The sequence below is a fragment of the Sorex araneus genome, chromosome 6 (genome assembly GCF_027595985.1).
Source record: "Sorex araneus isolate mSorAra2 chromosome 6, mSorAra2.pri, whole genome shotgun sequence".
NCBI lineage: Eukaryota > Metazoa > Chordata > Mammalia > Eulipotyphla > Soricidae > Sorex > Sorex araneus.
In genome coordinates this window covers 135,519,240-135,535,320 of record NC_073307.1, presented here as the reverse complement: position 1 = coordinate 135,535,320, position 16,081 = coordinate 135,519,240, and the positions used below count along the sequence as shown (strand labels likewise).

Sequence of the window (16,081 nt, the reverse complement as noted above, 5' to 3'; positions counted from 1 at the left end):
TTTTATTTATTTATTTATTTATTTATTTATTTTTAATTTTTTTTTATTAGTGAATCACTGTGGGGTACAGTTACAGATTTACAAACTTTCGTGCTTGCATTTCAGTCATACAATGATCGAGTACCCATCCCTCCACCAGTGCCCATTCTCCACCACCAGTTATCCCTATATCCCTCCCACCTCCCCCACTCCCTCCCTCCCCACCCCACCCCGCTTCTGTGGCAGGGCATTCCCTTTTGTTCTCTCTTTCCTTTTGGCTGTCCTAGTTTGCACTAGAGGCACTGAGTGGCCATTGTGTTTGATCTACAGTCTATATTCGGCTCACATCTCCCAACCCGAGCTGGTCCTCCAAATACCCTTTACTTGGTGTTCCCCTCTCTATCTGAGCTGCCTTTTCCTCCAGCATTTGAGGCCGGCTTCTAAGCCGTGGAGTAAACCTCCTGTCCTTATCTCTACTATTCTTGGGTGTTAGTCTCCCATTCTGTTACTTCATATTCCACAGATGAGTGCAATCTTTCTATGTCTGTCCCTCTATTTCTGGCTCATTTCACTTAACATGATACTTTCCATGTTGATCCATTTATATGCAAATTTCATGACTTTATCTTTTCTAACAGCTGCGTAGTATTCCATTGTGTAGATGTACCAAAGCTTCTTTAACCAGTCATCTGTTCTTGGTCACTCAGGTTTTTTCCCAGATTTTGACAATTGTAAACAGTGCAGTCTGCTTACTTTTTTTTTTTTTTTTTTTTTTTTTTTGCTTTTTGGGTCGCAACCCAGCGATGCTCAGGGGTTACTCCTGGCGGTGCTTGGGGGACCATATGGGATGCCGGGAATCGAACCCAGGTCGGCCACGTGCAAGGCAAACGCCCTACCCGCTGTGCTATCGCTCCGGCCCCTGCTTACTTTTTTAAAAGCAGCAAATCATTTTTCAAAATTTGGCTGAGAAATTCTCATTTTAGACCCTGATTTTACCTTGAGATTTAATTTTAAGCTCTTTTAAAATTCTCCCAATAATGTGTTTGGCCATAACACAGGAGCTGCCATTTATGAGCACTTATTATATGCCCGCTCGAGCAAATCGAAGATCAACGGGATGACAAGAGATACAAGTGATATATCATATGCCAACTGCGTTTCAAGCATTTCATTTCACCTGTTATTACCCCCCTCCTCCATTGCAAGTTGGGTCTTACTCTGCAGGCAACCACTTGCTTAATCCTCAAAACAACCTGTGCAATGAGCACCTCCCCTTAGGGTGGGGGAGAGCTACAGGGCAGATTCTTCCATTCTTGCCGTCATCCAGTTCACACGGGTGGGGTGGGAAGTGGAAGTGGTGGGCTGGGACATGGGCAGGCTGACTCCAGAACAGCACTCAATCCTGCCTCCTCACACCAGATGACTTCTGGGGTCACCTCCAGCTGATGGGAGGTGCCCAAAGCAGACCCCTACAGACTGATTCTAAATTTCTGGCATTTAATCACCTCGCCGGTTTTGAAGCAGGGAAGCTGCTCATCACAATCTCTAAAGTTTATTTTCCTTTCTGACTCTTTTTTTTTCTTTTTGCTTTTTGGGTCACACCCAGCGATGCTCAGGGGTTATTCCTGGCTTTGCACTCAGGAATTACTCCTGGTGGTGCATGGGGGACCATATGGGATGCCGGGGATCGAATCCCGGTCGGCTGTGTGCAAGGCAAACGCCCTACCCACTGGGCTATTGCTCCGGCCCCTTCCTTTCTGACTCTTAAATTACATAATTCAGTCTTACCTACAAATTCTGACTTTCTTTTTCTTTTTTTGTTTTGTTTTGGGGTCACAGCCAGTGCTGCTCCGGGCTTCCTCTAGCTTGGGTCTGCACTTGGGGATCACTCCTGGTGGGTTCACGGGTCTAGGGTCTATATGGGGTGCTGGCAGTTGAATTCCCGTGGGCTTTGTGGGAGACAAGTGCCCTACCCACTGTGTATCGCTTTGGCTCTCTAATTTCCTTTTTCTGTTTTGTTATGCTTTAGGGCCACACCTAGTGGTGCCTTGGCCCAGTTCCCAGTTTGTCAGGTAATAGGTCTTGAACCTGGGCCTACCACATGCTCACTGCCTTTGGAGCTACCTTTGGTACAGGAGAGTCTGTATAGATTGAAAGCCTTGACTTGGACCCCCAAACTGCTCTTAAGTTCTCCTCCCACCCCATCCCCATACATTCATTTTAATCACACCCATTAGGAAATGAAGCTTCGGAGAGCCAAGAATGACAAGAGCGTGCTTGCCTTTAAATTCTGGTTACACTTGGGAAGAACCAAGAGGATCTGCCCTGAGCAGGAAAAAAACGAAGCTTCTGACAGAACCCACATCTGTCAGGGTGGGTCAGCCAGGCCTCTCAGGCACCCTGCATGCGACCGTTCTCCTGGAGCCCTGATGAGGTTCCAGGGGCCGGGGCCGGGGGTGGGGGTGGGGGTGGGGGAGAAGTTGTTTTGTTTTGTTTTTTAAATTTAGCTAAAGAACTGAAGAACAGACTTTCCGCCTTCCCCCTCTGTTTCTGCGCCTCCACTCCCACCTTTTCCCCTAGAACTTGGGTTGGAGGTTGAAGGAGGGAAACCCAAACTCCCCCCAATTAGGCCTGCCTTCCCTCCCGGCCCCAGACTCGGGGGGCTAGAGTGTCCCCAGGCCCTCGCTCTTTGCAAAGGCTCCCGCTGCGGGCCGAGTTCTCCAGGCACTTTTGCAAATGGGAACCCGCAGGAACCCGGCCCTTGGAAAGGTGCAGAGGGAGAGACTCGCGCCGCCAGCAGATGGAGGGGAGGCTCAGATCCGCGTGGTCCCTCCCAACCGCGCACCCCCCCCGCACCCCCCACCCCCACCCCGGGGATTAGCCGCCCCCGGCACTGCTCAGGCGCCCGCAGCCGGCGCGGGGTCCCAGCTCGCACGCAGACCGCTCCGGCACCGGCGCGCAGCGGGGACCGCGGACCTGGCACCGCCTCGGACCCGGGACGGGCGCCTCGGCCCCCTCGAAACGCTTCCTTTCCGTATGTGCTCTTTCCACACCCCGGCCTTCTCTCTCCACTCCCCACACACCCACCCACCCCCACCCGAGCGGCCCGCCGTGGACTTTCGGGGTCTGTCCCAGCGCAGGGGACCCGCGGCGGAGGAGGGGGGACGCGTGGAGAAGGGCGCGAGCCGCAGCGCCGGCCCCGTCTCCCGGGAGCGCGATCCCCGCGCGCGCGCCGCCGGCCCCTTTAAGACGCGAAGTGGGTCCTGCGGCGGCCGCGGTGGCTATAGCGAATCCCCAGGAGCCCCGTTAAAAATAATAATAATGATGATTATGATGATTAAAAAATAAAAGAGGAGGGGGTAAAAAAAAAAAAAGAAGGTGGTGGTGCGGGCCCGGGGGAGGGCGGGGAGGGGTGTTTGGGGGGGACTGGGCAGCTGTCTCTTTAAATGTGATTTCCTTCTATTGTATTTGAATCGCGATCAGGAAAAAGGAAATGAAACCAGAGACAGAGGGAAGCGGAGCGAAAATAGAGCTTCCCGAGAGAGGAGGGCGCCCGGGGAGAGGCGCGGGGTCCGCTGCCCGCCCCCCACGCCGCCGCCCCCTCCCCGGCCGGGCGGGCGCGCAGCATCCCCGCGGGCGGCGCGAGCGGGACGGGGATGGAAGGTTAAGTCGGGAGCCGCGGGGGCCGCCTGGGCCGCGGCCGTGACCCGCTCGCTCTCGCTCTCTCCCTCTCGCTCTCCCTCTCGCTCTCTCTCTCTCTCGCTCGTTCCCTCTCCGGCGTTTGAAGGGAGCGCGCCGACCGTCCTTGAGCGCCGCCGGCCGAGCTCGCCGCCCGAGCGCCGCTGCAAGAGGAGGCGCACGAGCCCCCGAGGGAGCGGTCCGAGCCCCGGCCGCCCGCCAGCCCCCGCGCCACAAAGGGAGCGCCCCCGCCCCCTGGCACCCCACCTCGCTCCCCAATGTCCTCGGCCATCGAGAGGAAGAGCCTGGATCCGTCAGAGTAAGTGTGCGCCCCCAGCCCCCCACCCCTCTGCCCCCTGTCTGCGCGTGGCCGTGCACCCCACGGTAGCGTGCCCCGGGATTCCCCCCCCCCCCACACACACACCTCACTCTTGCTCGCGGGTGGCTCCGGGGGAGAAGGGGTTGCAACGAGTGGAGGTGGGTCCCGAACCTCCTGGGGTGCCCCTTCCTGGCTATCTGAGGGTGGGTGGCACTCCCCAAAGCCACCGCGGGCTGCAAAGTTTACGCGCGATCAAGCACAGGGGAGCTCCGGAGAGGTGCGAGTACAGTCTCCAGAGCGTCCCGGGACTTCAATCTGCTCCTCGCCCCTGCTCGCTTCTCCTGGGTGCCCCCCTTCTCTTTGTCCATTTGGTCCAAGAAAGCGGGGTACGCCAAGTAGAGACCTCCGGGGGCCACCCTCCCGCCCCCCTGTTCCCGTGCGCAGGTAGAGAGGTTGCCAGCTGCGCCTGCCACTGGCGGGGGTGTGCATGGGGCAGGGTTGGGGTGTACGAGGGCGCCCACCTTGAGCTCTCTCTGGTCTCCTGAGACTTCAGGGGCCACCGAACCCGAAGTTGATCTGTCTTTACGCACACTCCTCCCCCCACAAGGTCTATCCACCGGGACTCTGAACCCCCAAGTTAACCTGCTTCTATAGAGCTAAGCCTTTCTGGGGAAAGTCTCATAGCTCTAACCACAACCTCAGAAGGGTTTGGGGTGCGGGAAGCAGAGCTCGGAGAGGTGGCCACATTGGTTTTCTGATCCTCTTACTGGGTTTCTGAAATGTTTCACCTCCAGCCCATTCTTCAGGGCTAACGTGGTGAGAAAGGACTGTCTGAGATATCATTTTCCCGTCAACGCAAATGCCCTTTTAAGATTCATTAGCTGTCTGGTTTTGAGAATTTTTATTCCTTTGAAGTTCCCATCTAATCCCTTTGAAGGGATTTGTTACACAGACCAAAGGAGCTGGCTAATGACTTGTCCATTTGTGCTTTTAAGAGGCATTTGTTTTGTTTTGTTTTCTTTTTCTGCCTTAAAAAGAATTGTGCTTTCCTGATTGAAGTCGCCCTCCCCTCCCCCAGCCCTCATTTCAGCTTTTCATGGTGTTTATATACCTGGCTTTTACCCTCGGTTACCAGCATAAAAGCCCAGCATGTTCTCATAAAACACAGGAAGTACCATGATCCAATGAGAATATAAACATCACTATTCAGTCCTGAAGGTTAAGATACCCGTTCTATTAGGAGGTAGGCTTGTTTTAACAAAAACCCAGCTTCCTTAAACAAATTCTCGGAAGAAAAATAACATTCCTCTTGAAAGAAATATATCTTTGCAAACAATGGGCTTAAAGGGTGGTTTGCTCACTTTTTTTAAAAAAAGAACCAAGAATTGCAATTTAGCCCTGAGTTTTTAGAGTCTGGGCAAGGCCACAGTAATACAATAAGAGAGAGAATGGGGTGATTTCAGCCCTCATGCCTTTCTGATCCACAGAACTTACTCACCAGAACATTTTATTAGAAGATAAATCTGGCGGCTTCCGTTCCCTGAAGGAAGTTTGATCTTTTTGAAGTTTGTGCTTTTTCACTGAGATTAGAAAATGGAAACATCCTAACCTCATAACACAGCGGGTACTTACTGAAGGATGCTCACCTCCTTTATCCTTGGCCTCACCGGGTACCCAAAGAAGACAGGCTGTAATTGAAGGTGGTCCAGCTAGCTGAATGATTACTGCCCCACATCCCGCCTTGTGCCCCCATGGAAATCGTCAAGAAATTATCTGTGAAAACTGGCAGAGGTGATATTCAGGTGTAATATTCAGATAGGCTCTGGGAGGATATAAAATTCCATTTGAGGATGAGTCCCACTCAGATTTTGGCTTGGATCATCTAACAAAGGTAATATGATATTATAATTAAATACATAAAGATAGAGCTAACGTCTCCCGTCTGTTCAGATCTCATCTCGGGCCACATAATAGCTCGTTTGCTTTCCATTTCAGCTGCAGACCACTCTCCCGCTAACTGTTTTACTGTACACTTACTCAGAGCCAGCTTGGGTCATTCTGACTGACATCGTCAAATTACCGAGAGAAACTTGCTTAGGCACATGCAAATGAAACATTTAGGCAGGAAAAGAGCCAGAAATTTATGCGCGTGGAGCTTTTCCTTACCAGGCAATCCGTGGCCCCTACCACCTCCCTGAGTAACAAGAGCAGTTCATTTGAATTCCAGGCAGTTTCGCACCAGCGAAGTGCAAATTCTCCCCTTTCACAGTTGGTTGGCACCATCAGCATCATGGAAGCCTGTGTGGTGGAGGGTCCATGAGTGATTTTGAAAGTGCAAAGTACAGGCCAGGGGCTGTGAGAAGAGAAGAGATGCAGTGTGGAGTTAGTGGAGGTGACTATGCTGGAGGGAGTGTTTTTCAGAAGAAGAGAGAAGAGAAGTGCTTATATAGAACCCATAGAAACAAAGAAAAGCCAAAATTTAGTGACTTCTGTAAACTGTAAGTCTTTACCTCCCCCCATCCCGCCCCCCCCCCTTTCTGTCTTGCCAGGAATTGAACCCATGTCTCATGCATGCAAGACATATATATATGTATATATATATGTTTTGCTTTTTGGGTCACACCTGGCAATGCGCAGGGGTCACTCCTGGCTCATGCACTGAGGAATTACTCCTGGCGGAGCTCAGGGGACCATATGGGATGCTGGGAATCGAACGCGGGTCAGCAGCGTGCAAGGCAAACATCCTACCCGCTGTGCTATCACTTCAGCCCCAAGACATGTATATGTTTTAGCAGTGAGCCACATCCCTGCCCCAAAGTCTTAAGTTTCTTGTTCGTTTGTGTCAATCCAGAAGTGCTCATGGCCAACTCCTAGTTCAGTGCTCAGAGATCATGCCTGAGGAGGCCCAGGAAACTTTATGTGCTGAGGATAAAACCTGGGTCAGCGTCATGCAAGGCAAGCCCCTAACCTTCCTAACTGAACTATCTCTCCAGTCCCTGAAGTCTTGATATTTAGATATATACATCTATGTATATTTGGTTTTGGGGGCCACTCTCAGTGATGGTTGGTAGACTCCTGACTCCTCGTGGACTTCGGAGACCTTATGAGGTGCCGGGGATTGAACCCAGGTTGGTTGGTCAAATGCAGGTCAAGCTTCCTAGCCACTGTACTGGGATCATCTCTCCAATCCCAGGTTTGAGAGAAAAACTGGTTTGGGTATCACTTCTCCGGGTAGTGAAAAAGAAAGAGCATTATGGAAGATCCTTGTGCCCTGCAAAGCCTGGGCTTGGTTTCCGCATTTCTAAATATTCAGAGCGAAGTGTTACCTTGACACTGAGTCACCTGGAGCTGTCTGGGTGTGTCGTAAGCATGAACCTGACCTCAGCAATGTCCTGAAGAGCATTGAGCGCTGACGTCCATGGGCACCCAGCAGTCATGCACCAGGGGGATGTGGTAAGTTAGTGTCAGTGGGAAACAGGAGACATGGATTTATACTCTCACTGTACTGAGGGGTTAACTCTTTGGAAATTGCACAACTGGAGCTAGCTTCTTTTGTTGTTTATTTTTCTTTTCTTCTTTGTGAGGGATGGGAGGTTTTGGGGCCAAACACAGCCATGCTTGAAGGCTACACCTGGCTCAGTGCTGGGGGTCCCTTCTGGTGGCTCAAGGGGCAGATGCAGTGAGGGGTTGAACCTCATGGGACTTCTGGCTGGAAAGTACATGATCTAGCCCTCTGAACCATCTTCCTAGCCCAGATCTCTTAAAAAAACAAAAAAATCTGGGGCTAGAGCAATAGCACAGCAGATAGGGCATTTGCCTTGCACCCGACTGACCTGGGTTTGATTCCCAGCATCCCATATTGTCCACTGAGCACTGCCAGGGGTAATTCCTGAGTGCAGGGCCAGAAGTAACCCCTGTGCATCGCTGGGTATGACCCAAAAAGCAAAAAAAAAAAATCTAATAGATTTGAACCAGAGAGATAGCACAAGAATTAAGGTGCTTGCCTTGCATGAGGCTGACCTTGGCTTGAATCTTATCCCCAAACATGGTACCTCCGAATTGGAAAAAATACCCATAGATAATTAAAACACAAAAACAAAAGTTTGTGCTTGAGGCTCAGAGGAGCCCTTGATCATGGTTTATAAATCAACAGGTGTTAAGTTTTCCAAATAAGGTGACGTGTTTGTTCCTGGAATAATTTCTTTTGCCCCTTTATTTTCTTTTGACAAATAACATGATTGATTTTAACTGTAACATAAAAGTAACAGATTTCCGTTAATTAGAGTGAACTGGAGAAACTTTCAGACTTTCTAATGCAACAACATACATCATAGTTTCATTTTGGACACTCGCCTTAGGGGCGTCTTGCTGCCCTTCCCTCTCCAACTTTACCGTTGCCCCCCTCCATACTTCCTTTCCTTTCGTAAATCAACCGTCTTGAAAACAGTTATTGCTGTTGTAAAATTTTGGGGGTGTCAAAAGGCCTCTTTACTGTTCTTTGTCAGTTTTAACAGTGGCCTTAGCACCTGGAACTTTTCTTCAAGGGTTCCTTCAGTAAGGAGGGAATGTGGAATTTCTGTTACGGACAAAATAATGAGGTTTCCTGCTACAGTCTGGTAGAATTTTGATTTTGGAAGAGAAAATGATCTAACATAGCTCTTAGTCGTCCCTTTTTCTCACCTCTGCTCCTGTGCCGCTCAGGAGGGTTGCCAGTGGGATGCTATGTGGCTTCAATCGGAAATTGGCTGAGCTGGAGCTCTGGGTAGTTGGCTGTCCTGCAGCAAGGAATCCGTTGATTTAATAATTTTTGTTTGGGGGCCAGATCCAGCAATGCTCAGGGCTTACCTCCTAGCTCTGTGCTCAGGGGACCATATGTGGTTCGGGGGATCAAACCGAGGCTGGCCACATGCAAGGCGAGCATCCTAGGCGCTGTTCTCTCTGGTCCTAACAAGTGGCTAGTTCAATGCCAGGTGTCTCCTCTGGAGTCTGGGTCTGCCATTGGACTCTGGGCCTAGAGGAAGAAAAAGAATAATTGTGAATACAGAGGTGGACAGGAGGTCGGGGGAAGAGGGCAGGCCAGAGTGGTGCTAGGCTGCGGGTCAGGGTTTGGTACCACCTAAAGCTGCCCGGGTGCCTCATGGGACATTAGGGTGATCTCCAGCGCTAACCCAGAGCTGCCTGGGCCCGTCTCCTGGGACCACATCAAGGCCAGTCAGTGAGATGCCCCATGGGACTCGGAGCCCCCATCCCAGCTTTCTGACCCCCTCGAGTCAGGAATGTGTGAGCCCCATCATGGTGGGATCAGGTTGTCCCTAACTGGTGGCTTTCTTTCCAGGGAGCCGGTGGATGAGGTGCTGCAGATCCCGCCATCCCTGCTGACATGTGGCGGCTGCCAGCAGAACATCGGGGACCGCTACTTCCTGAAAGCCATCGATCAGTACTGGCATGAGGACTGCCTCAGCTGTGACCTCTGCGGGTGCCGCCTGGGTGAGGTGGGGCGGCGCCTCTACTACAAGCTGGGCCGGAAGCTGTGCCGGAGAGACTATCTCAGGTACCCACCCCTCCCCTCCCCCCATGGCCACGGGGGAAGCCTGGCTAGGGCCACTGGGTCGCCCCTGACTTTGAATCTGGCCCTGCCCTCCTCCCGCAGGCCGCTGCTGTGTAATTGGTGCATCTTCCTGCTGAGAAGCTTCTTGCTGGGGCTCTAGTCCTTTGTGGCGGAAGTCCAGGCTCTAAGAACAAGAGTCTGGGCAGGAGAGAGCGCCCACAGGGCTGGACCCCTGGATTCCACCCCTGGCACCCACAGGGAGCCATGCTGGGCGCACCAAAGCAACAAATAGACAATAGCAGCAACAAAAATCCCACCCCCAACTCCCCCCAAAACAAAACGAAAGGTCTACAGGATCCTGACTAGATGCTCTCTTCAGGAGGTCTGGTTAGGGAGAAGCACGCAAGAGAGTTATTCTACTTGAGAAGGTGGGAGTCTTAGGGAACATCTAAATCCCCCCAATGTGCATCTGTTTTTTTTCTTTTTTTGGCTTTTTGGGTCACACCCGACAATGCTCAGGGATTACTCCCGGCTCTGCACTCAGGAATTACTCCTGGCGGTGCTCAGGGGACCATGTGGGATGCTGGGAATCGAACCCGGGTCGGCCGCTGGGCTATCACTCCAGCCCCCGTGCGTTTATTTTGAAGGAAGCCATGGTGCAGGGTGAGAAGTGCAAGCTGGAGCGCACTGCCCTCCACATGGTAGGAGCCGAGGCTTCCAGCTCTGGCAGGTTGGGCAAGAGCCTTGATTGCCTCACCTGTAAAGGGAGTAAATACTAGCACCTGTGTCCAAGGAGGAAGTGAGGACTAGGGGGGGAATAGTGGTGGTACAAAAGGAATTGGTGTAGTGCAGCTTGCTCCTGGAACCCCCCCTTTCCCCCCACCCCGTGGCCTTACATTGTTCCCCTGTTGAACAAAGGGCGGACAGGACGAGGAACGAGGAACGCCAGAACTCCAGGCGAGACCAGACCCGGGTTTGAGTCTCCAGCCCGATTCAGCCCCCATGAATGTTCGGTGCTTGATTCGAGTGCTTCTGCTCCCTGGAATGTTCTAGCATTCCAATTTCATATTTGCTGCTGTGGCAGTACCTCCGTGCCCTCTCCTGTCAGCTCTGCTCAAGTGTATAGCTGTCAGGATTTTTTTTTTTTTTTTTTGCCTGTCTTCCCAGTAGCAGAGGGTTTGCAGTGCATCCAAAGCCTCCACCGGCAGCCCCACCCAGCCCACGGAAGCCGGGGTGGGCTCCAGCGCCCTCGGCTGCCCTGCCAGCTCTTCCAGACCTGCCCTCAGCATTTCCCATTAAAAAAGAGGAAAAACGGCAGGCAATTCTATGGCGAAGAAAGCTTATCTGTTTACCCAGAGACCGATAGAAGAAGCTTTCTTTTTTTTTTTTTTTCTTTCTAAATTCCCTGGTAAGTCCTGGCATACTTGGTGAGAAAATAAGTAGGGTTTTTCAATGATTGGGATTCTAATTTTGGTCAATTGTCTGGTTTTTTTTTTTCTTCTTCAAGTTACAAGAAAGGAAATAGGACCGGGATAAAGAGAGAGCTGATTGTGCTGCTCCCCATTTGCCAAGTCAGTGCAGAAAACAGACGGGGTAAATGATTCCCTTCGGGCCCTCGCCTTGCCTCCCTGTCAAATCATTGGAATCTTATTAAATGAAGTGCAGCTAGAGTAAGGTCAAAAGAGCCCAGCGTCGCCCTATCTCCGCGGCTTTATATAACATTCAAGAATAAGCTCAGGGCTGCCTGGGCTTGTTAATCTTTTCCATTTTTAAAAAGGAGAGGGGGAAAAAAATAGTCTGGGAGAATCCAATGTTAATTAACTTGTGTCTTGGTGACATGAAATAATTCTTCTCCCTGCTACATTCCTAGGCAACATGTTAATTAGCTCCGTGTTAGTGCCGGCGTCTCCAGCTATCTTTTAATATTTATATTATTGTTATTAAAGTGGGCCTGAGAGAGCTTAAGCCTTGACACCTCTTGACAGAGGAGAGAGAGAGTCTTTGGTCCGGGATGGTCGGAGGGCACGGCTCTTGATGACTCTCTCTCCTTTCTGGCGGGCAGCCTCTCTTCAGAGGCGAGTCTGACGATCTGGCAGGTGGGTCCTGGGGGCGGGTTCATTCCTGCTTCCCCCTCGGCTGCTTCTCTTCCTGCAGACGTCCAGTGGCTCGCTCGCCCCAGGACGGTCCTTTCTTGGACATCCAGCCTTAGATATTCATGAGACCCTCCCATGCAGAGCCCAAACTTGCCCCTGCCCTGGGGCCCTGTGTCCAGTGCTCCAGAACCCCCTGCCATCCCTTTGGAGCTGTTTCTGGGTGCATCCCACACACCTCACACCCCACACCCTGCGTCCTGTGGTTTTTCTCTCAACAGCCACTGGGTTAAAACTTTCTGGGCCCGGTCCCCAGAGGACATTGGCCAGCAGCTACTATTGCCAGAGCATCAGAGCCCTTCATCAGCCTTGTCCAGAGTCCGGGCGACCTGGAGACATCACCTGCAGCCTTTCGGGATTAGGCCGAAGCTCGTTGCAGACGCTCTGCATGGGGTCACTTGTTCCCCACTCAGGGTCTGCTTCTGGAATACCCAGCCTAAGACCGGGGGGCCGGTTCCTGGTGTTCCATGTGAATGCAAGTCAAGTGTCAGCTTATTATTACTGTTAGCCACTGTCACTGTCACTGTCACCCCGTTGCTCATCGATTTGCTCGAGCGGGCACCAGTAATGTCTCCATGTGAGACTTGTTGTTACTGTTTTTGGCATATCGAATATGCCATGGGTAGCTTGCCAGGCTCTGCAGTGCGGGCGGGATACTCTTGGCAGCTTGCTGGGCTCTTTGAGAGGGACGGAGGAATTGAACCCGGGTCAGCCACGTGCAAGGCCAATGTCCTACCCGCTGTGCTATCGCTCCAGCCCATAACTGTTAGTAGAACCTCAGAATTCTTGGGTGCGGCTGGACTGCGGGTACCCAGAGACAGGGAGACTGCTGGCATTGCCCCAGGGTGCTGGGTCACCAACCTAGAGGTAATGTTGGACCTGCGCTTCTGTCCTCCGTGCCCTCCCTTCGTCTCTCCACCCGGTGCCTGGAGTTCATTGAAATTTACCCCCAACTTCCCTTTAATAAATGCTCTCCTTCCTTAAGGCTCTCACACCCCAGGCCATTGGATTCATTCCACGTGGGCCTGTCAAGCCGCATCTCTGTGCTTCGGCCCAAACTCAGCTTACTGAGCAGTCAGCAAACCAGAGCCGTCTTTCCCCTCTCCAGCCTCTGAGGTGGCAGTTCCCTACGGCTCCGCCATCTGTTAACGTTGGGATAAAGTGTTCTCCCCCTCCATTAATGAGTTTGCTCCCTGGTGGTACTTTGAAAACACTCAGAGACCTTCAAATAGAGAGCAGGATTCTCGGGGAAGTTCATGGGCCCTGCCTCTAATAACGAGCATCCCACCCACAGGCCACAGCTTCCTGAGTCCATTAATTTTTGTCCAGATGTTCTAGAATTTGTCAACCACCGTTATCTTCCCCGGTAGTCTCTGAGAATGTACCAGTTGATTCTCTCTTCTTCTGAGGTGGATAATCAGAGTTCCTGGTAGAGAGAGAACATCGAGATGATCCTGAAGTTAACATGGGAAGAACTTGGCCGCGTTGTCAGGCTCATGGGAAAAGAACGTTAGCTAGCATGACTGGTGCAGTTGGGAGTGTGCCTGAGATGTGTTAAAACACGGGCCTTGTCGGCTCAGCCCGGGGCCATTGGTGCTTGGCCTTGGTCCCTAGCTCATGACCGTTAAGACATGGACTTGCTCCTTGCTCTTCCCCATTGGTGCTTTCCCACGCTTCATTTGATCCCGCTAACTGCCTGGTGACATCAGGGATTCTCATCACCGCTGTTTCACAAGCTCTAAAGAGGCTGACTTCTTTCTCCCCAGTGTCACGTGGGGACTCAGGCTCCTCCTAGCCTCTGAGTCCTGGGCTCCTGTTTCCAGTACTTGTGTGCTTCCACTCTTGCAGGCTGATTCTCAAGCTTCAGCCTGTGCTAGACTCAACTAGGCCGGTTCATCCGCACACAGAAGGGTGTGGAATTCATCCTCCCCGGCCCCCCACTCCAAGTTGTCTCTGTCAGGGGGCCCCAAGACTCTGCATTTCTCAAAGTTCCCATGGGAGGCCAGTGCTTCTGGTCCTCAGACAGGACTTTGTGAATCCAACCTCAGGTTCTGCCAAGTTGCAGCCCCCCGAACACCCCCAACTCACCCCCAGATGCTGAATATTGTTTAATATAAGGGAGCACTCCACCGAGACTTTGCTGAGTCTTGATTTCAAAGTCAGAAGAGCAGCTTCTCCAGATATTCACGCGCACAGGGCAGTGAGGAAGCTTGTGACATCCCCTATTCCATGTGGAGAGATGCTGGGTGTCCTGATCTCTGGGGGCTCATGGACTACATCAGGGTCCTTTTTTTTTTTTTTTTTTGATCCAACTCCGCCTCACCACCCAGAAAGTGGGCCCCAGTGAACCATCAGAGAGCTGATGATCTCTGCAGCAATGGAGGCATCCAAGACCACCCCCACTCCACAGGCAGGGCTCAGGACTATTGACAGGATATGACTTGGGAGCCCCCCACAAATAGATCTCTTTTGTTTCTGACTCAGTCCATTCTTTCTGAAGGGCCCCCAAAAGTTTGACCCAGTGGCTGTTTTGCAGTTCACGCCAGTCGGTCCTCTTGAAGCCCTTGCAACTGATGGGCTTTTCCTGAGGAGGGAAGGTTCCGACCACTGAGGGGTGGAGACAGGCTGGAAAACTACTGAGCACAGGGGTGACTCGCCGAAACACGTGCGTTGTGGATTGCAGCTTTATCCCAGAGAGACCTCCCCGCTTTCAGATAAGAGACTCCTCAGCTCTCGGCTTCCTGCATCTTGGAAATGTTATGGAACCCTTCCTGAAGGCGGCCCTTCCCACCGTGTCTCTGCCTCCATCATCTTAGTTTTTCTTTTCCCTGCAGGCTGTTTGGCCAAGATGGTCTCTGCGCATCCTGTGACAAGCGGATCCGTGCCTATGAGATGACCATGCGGGTGAAAGACAAAGTGTATCACCTGGAATGCTTCAAATGTGCCGCCTGTCAGAAGCATTTCTGTGTGGGCGACCGGTACCTCCTCATCAACTCCGACATCGTGTGCGAGCAGGACATCTACGAGTGGACTAAGATCAATGGGATGATCTAGGCGCTCCGGGGGAGGCGTGTCACGGGAGTCACAGCCTCTGCGGGGGCGTCTTCCCTCTTAGGCACTTTGGGGATTTGAGGGGGCGGGATGGGGGTAAGGGGAGGGCTTGAGGCATTTCTTAGGGGATGGTACACCCTAATTGGGCACCGAGACATAGCATCTAAGTGACGTAATGTCAGGGATGAGACCGAAATGTAATGGGAGGATCAGCCTTCAGGGAGAACGTCTGGACCGTAGCCACGGCCAGTCTGTAGCGACGGACTGACGTGGTTAGTGAAGAAGGAAAGAGGTGTTTGGGGGCACCAGACACGTGGCTCTCTGGATGGACCCTCACCTCTACAGACAGGGAGTTGTGCTGCAGAGATGTTGACCCTCAGAACATGTCTGAGGGTCAGTGAGACACCCCAGTGGTTTCTGTTCGTCAGGGCAGACACTAGTAGCTCCAGTCCAGTCCCTCTGACTAACAGAGGGGGGACGGGGACCTTCCCAAGACCCGGAGATTTGGACCCTGAGGGAAGGTGCGTGGAGACCCATTTCAGAAGGGAACCGGCAGCTTTTTACCAAACAATTATTTATAGCTGAGACATTCACTGTTTCTAGACACCTTAGCTTTGGAGGCCGGGAGTTCCATAGAGTGTTTCTATACAAATGTAAATCTAAAACAAAAACAAAACTGCGCAACTATTTTATTATCTTAGATTATATCAAGCTATTTGTTGTGTGTGGTAAATACAAACAGAAACCTCCACAGACAATAAAAGGTGGCAGACTAGAGCCCAGAGTTGTTTTTGTGTTTTTTGTGTTTTTTTTTTTTGAATAATGACTGACAATTTGGGGTGGCAGGAAATGGGTTTTCAGAGAAGTAAATAAGCAATTTACTTTTAGGTCAACTGAAAACTTGTGTTGAGCGCTGGGCAGGCAAGTCTCTCTATTATTGGCAATTATGTAACAGCTCATCCTGAAGCTCAGAGGACTGTAGAATAATTAAATTGTTATTGTCAAAAGTGAGTTTCACTTCAGCGTTTTATGGAATGGAAGGAAGGCAAGATCATTGCCTTTGGGAAACCTGTAACCTAGAAAGGACACAAATATATAAGACAGACTCCCTTTGGGAGAGGAGGTAATTACCTAGTTTGAAATGTGGCAAAGATGCTGAGCTTGACACTTCGATTTTCCAAGACGTGTATCTTGGGCTATTTTATGACAAGTGGGCGAGAGGGCCTTACTTTGAGGATTTAAAGCAAGCACCTTCCTCTGCACTTTTTGTGTTAATCTTCACCCCTCAATCTCCACCCCACTCCCCTGCCCATCCTAGCAGTCATGAGTGGGCTCAGAGCGCCATCTACTGGTCAC

The 16,081-nt window shown here is 51.6% G+C and overlaps 1 protein-coding gene across 1 annotated transcript; it reads left to right on the top strand.

Annotated features, from left to right (window-relative positions):
• The first annotated feature begins 2,872 nt into the window (after nt 1-2,872).
• Nucleotides 2,873-15,502, top strand: LMO2 (LIM domain only 2). The gene is made up of 4 exons (XM_055142059.1): nt 2,873-3,013; nt 3,767-3,976; nt 9,312-9,527; nt 14,509-15,502. The coding sequence occupies exons 2-4, from the start codon at nt 3,936-3,938 to the stop codon at nt 14,726-14,728; spliced, it is 477 nt and encodes a 158-aa protein (XP_054998034.1). The 5' UTR covers nt 2,873-3,013; nt 3,767-3,935; the 3' UTR covers nt 14,729-15,502.
• The last annotated feature ends 579 nt before the right edge of the window (nt 15,503-16,081 follow it).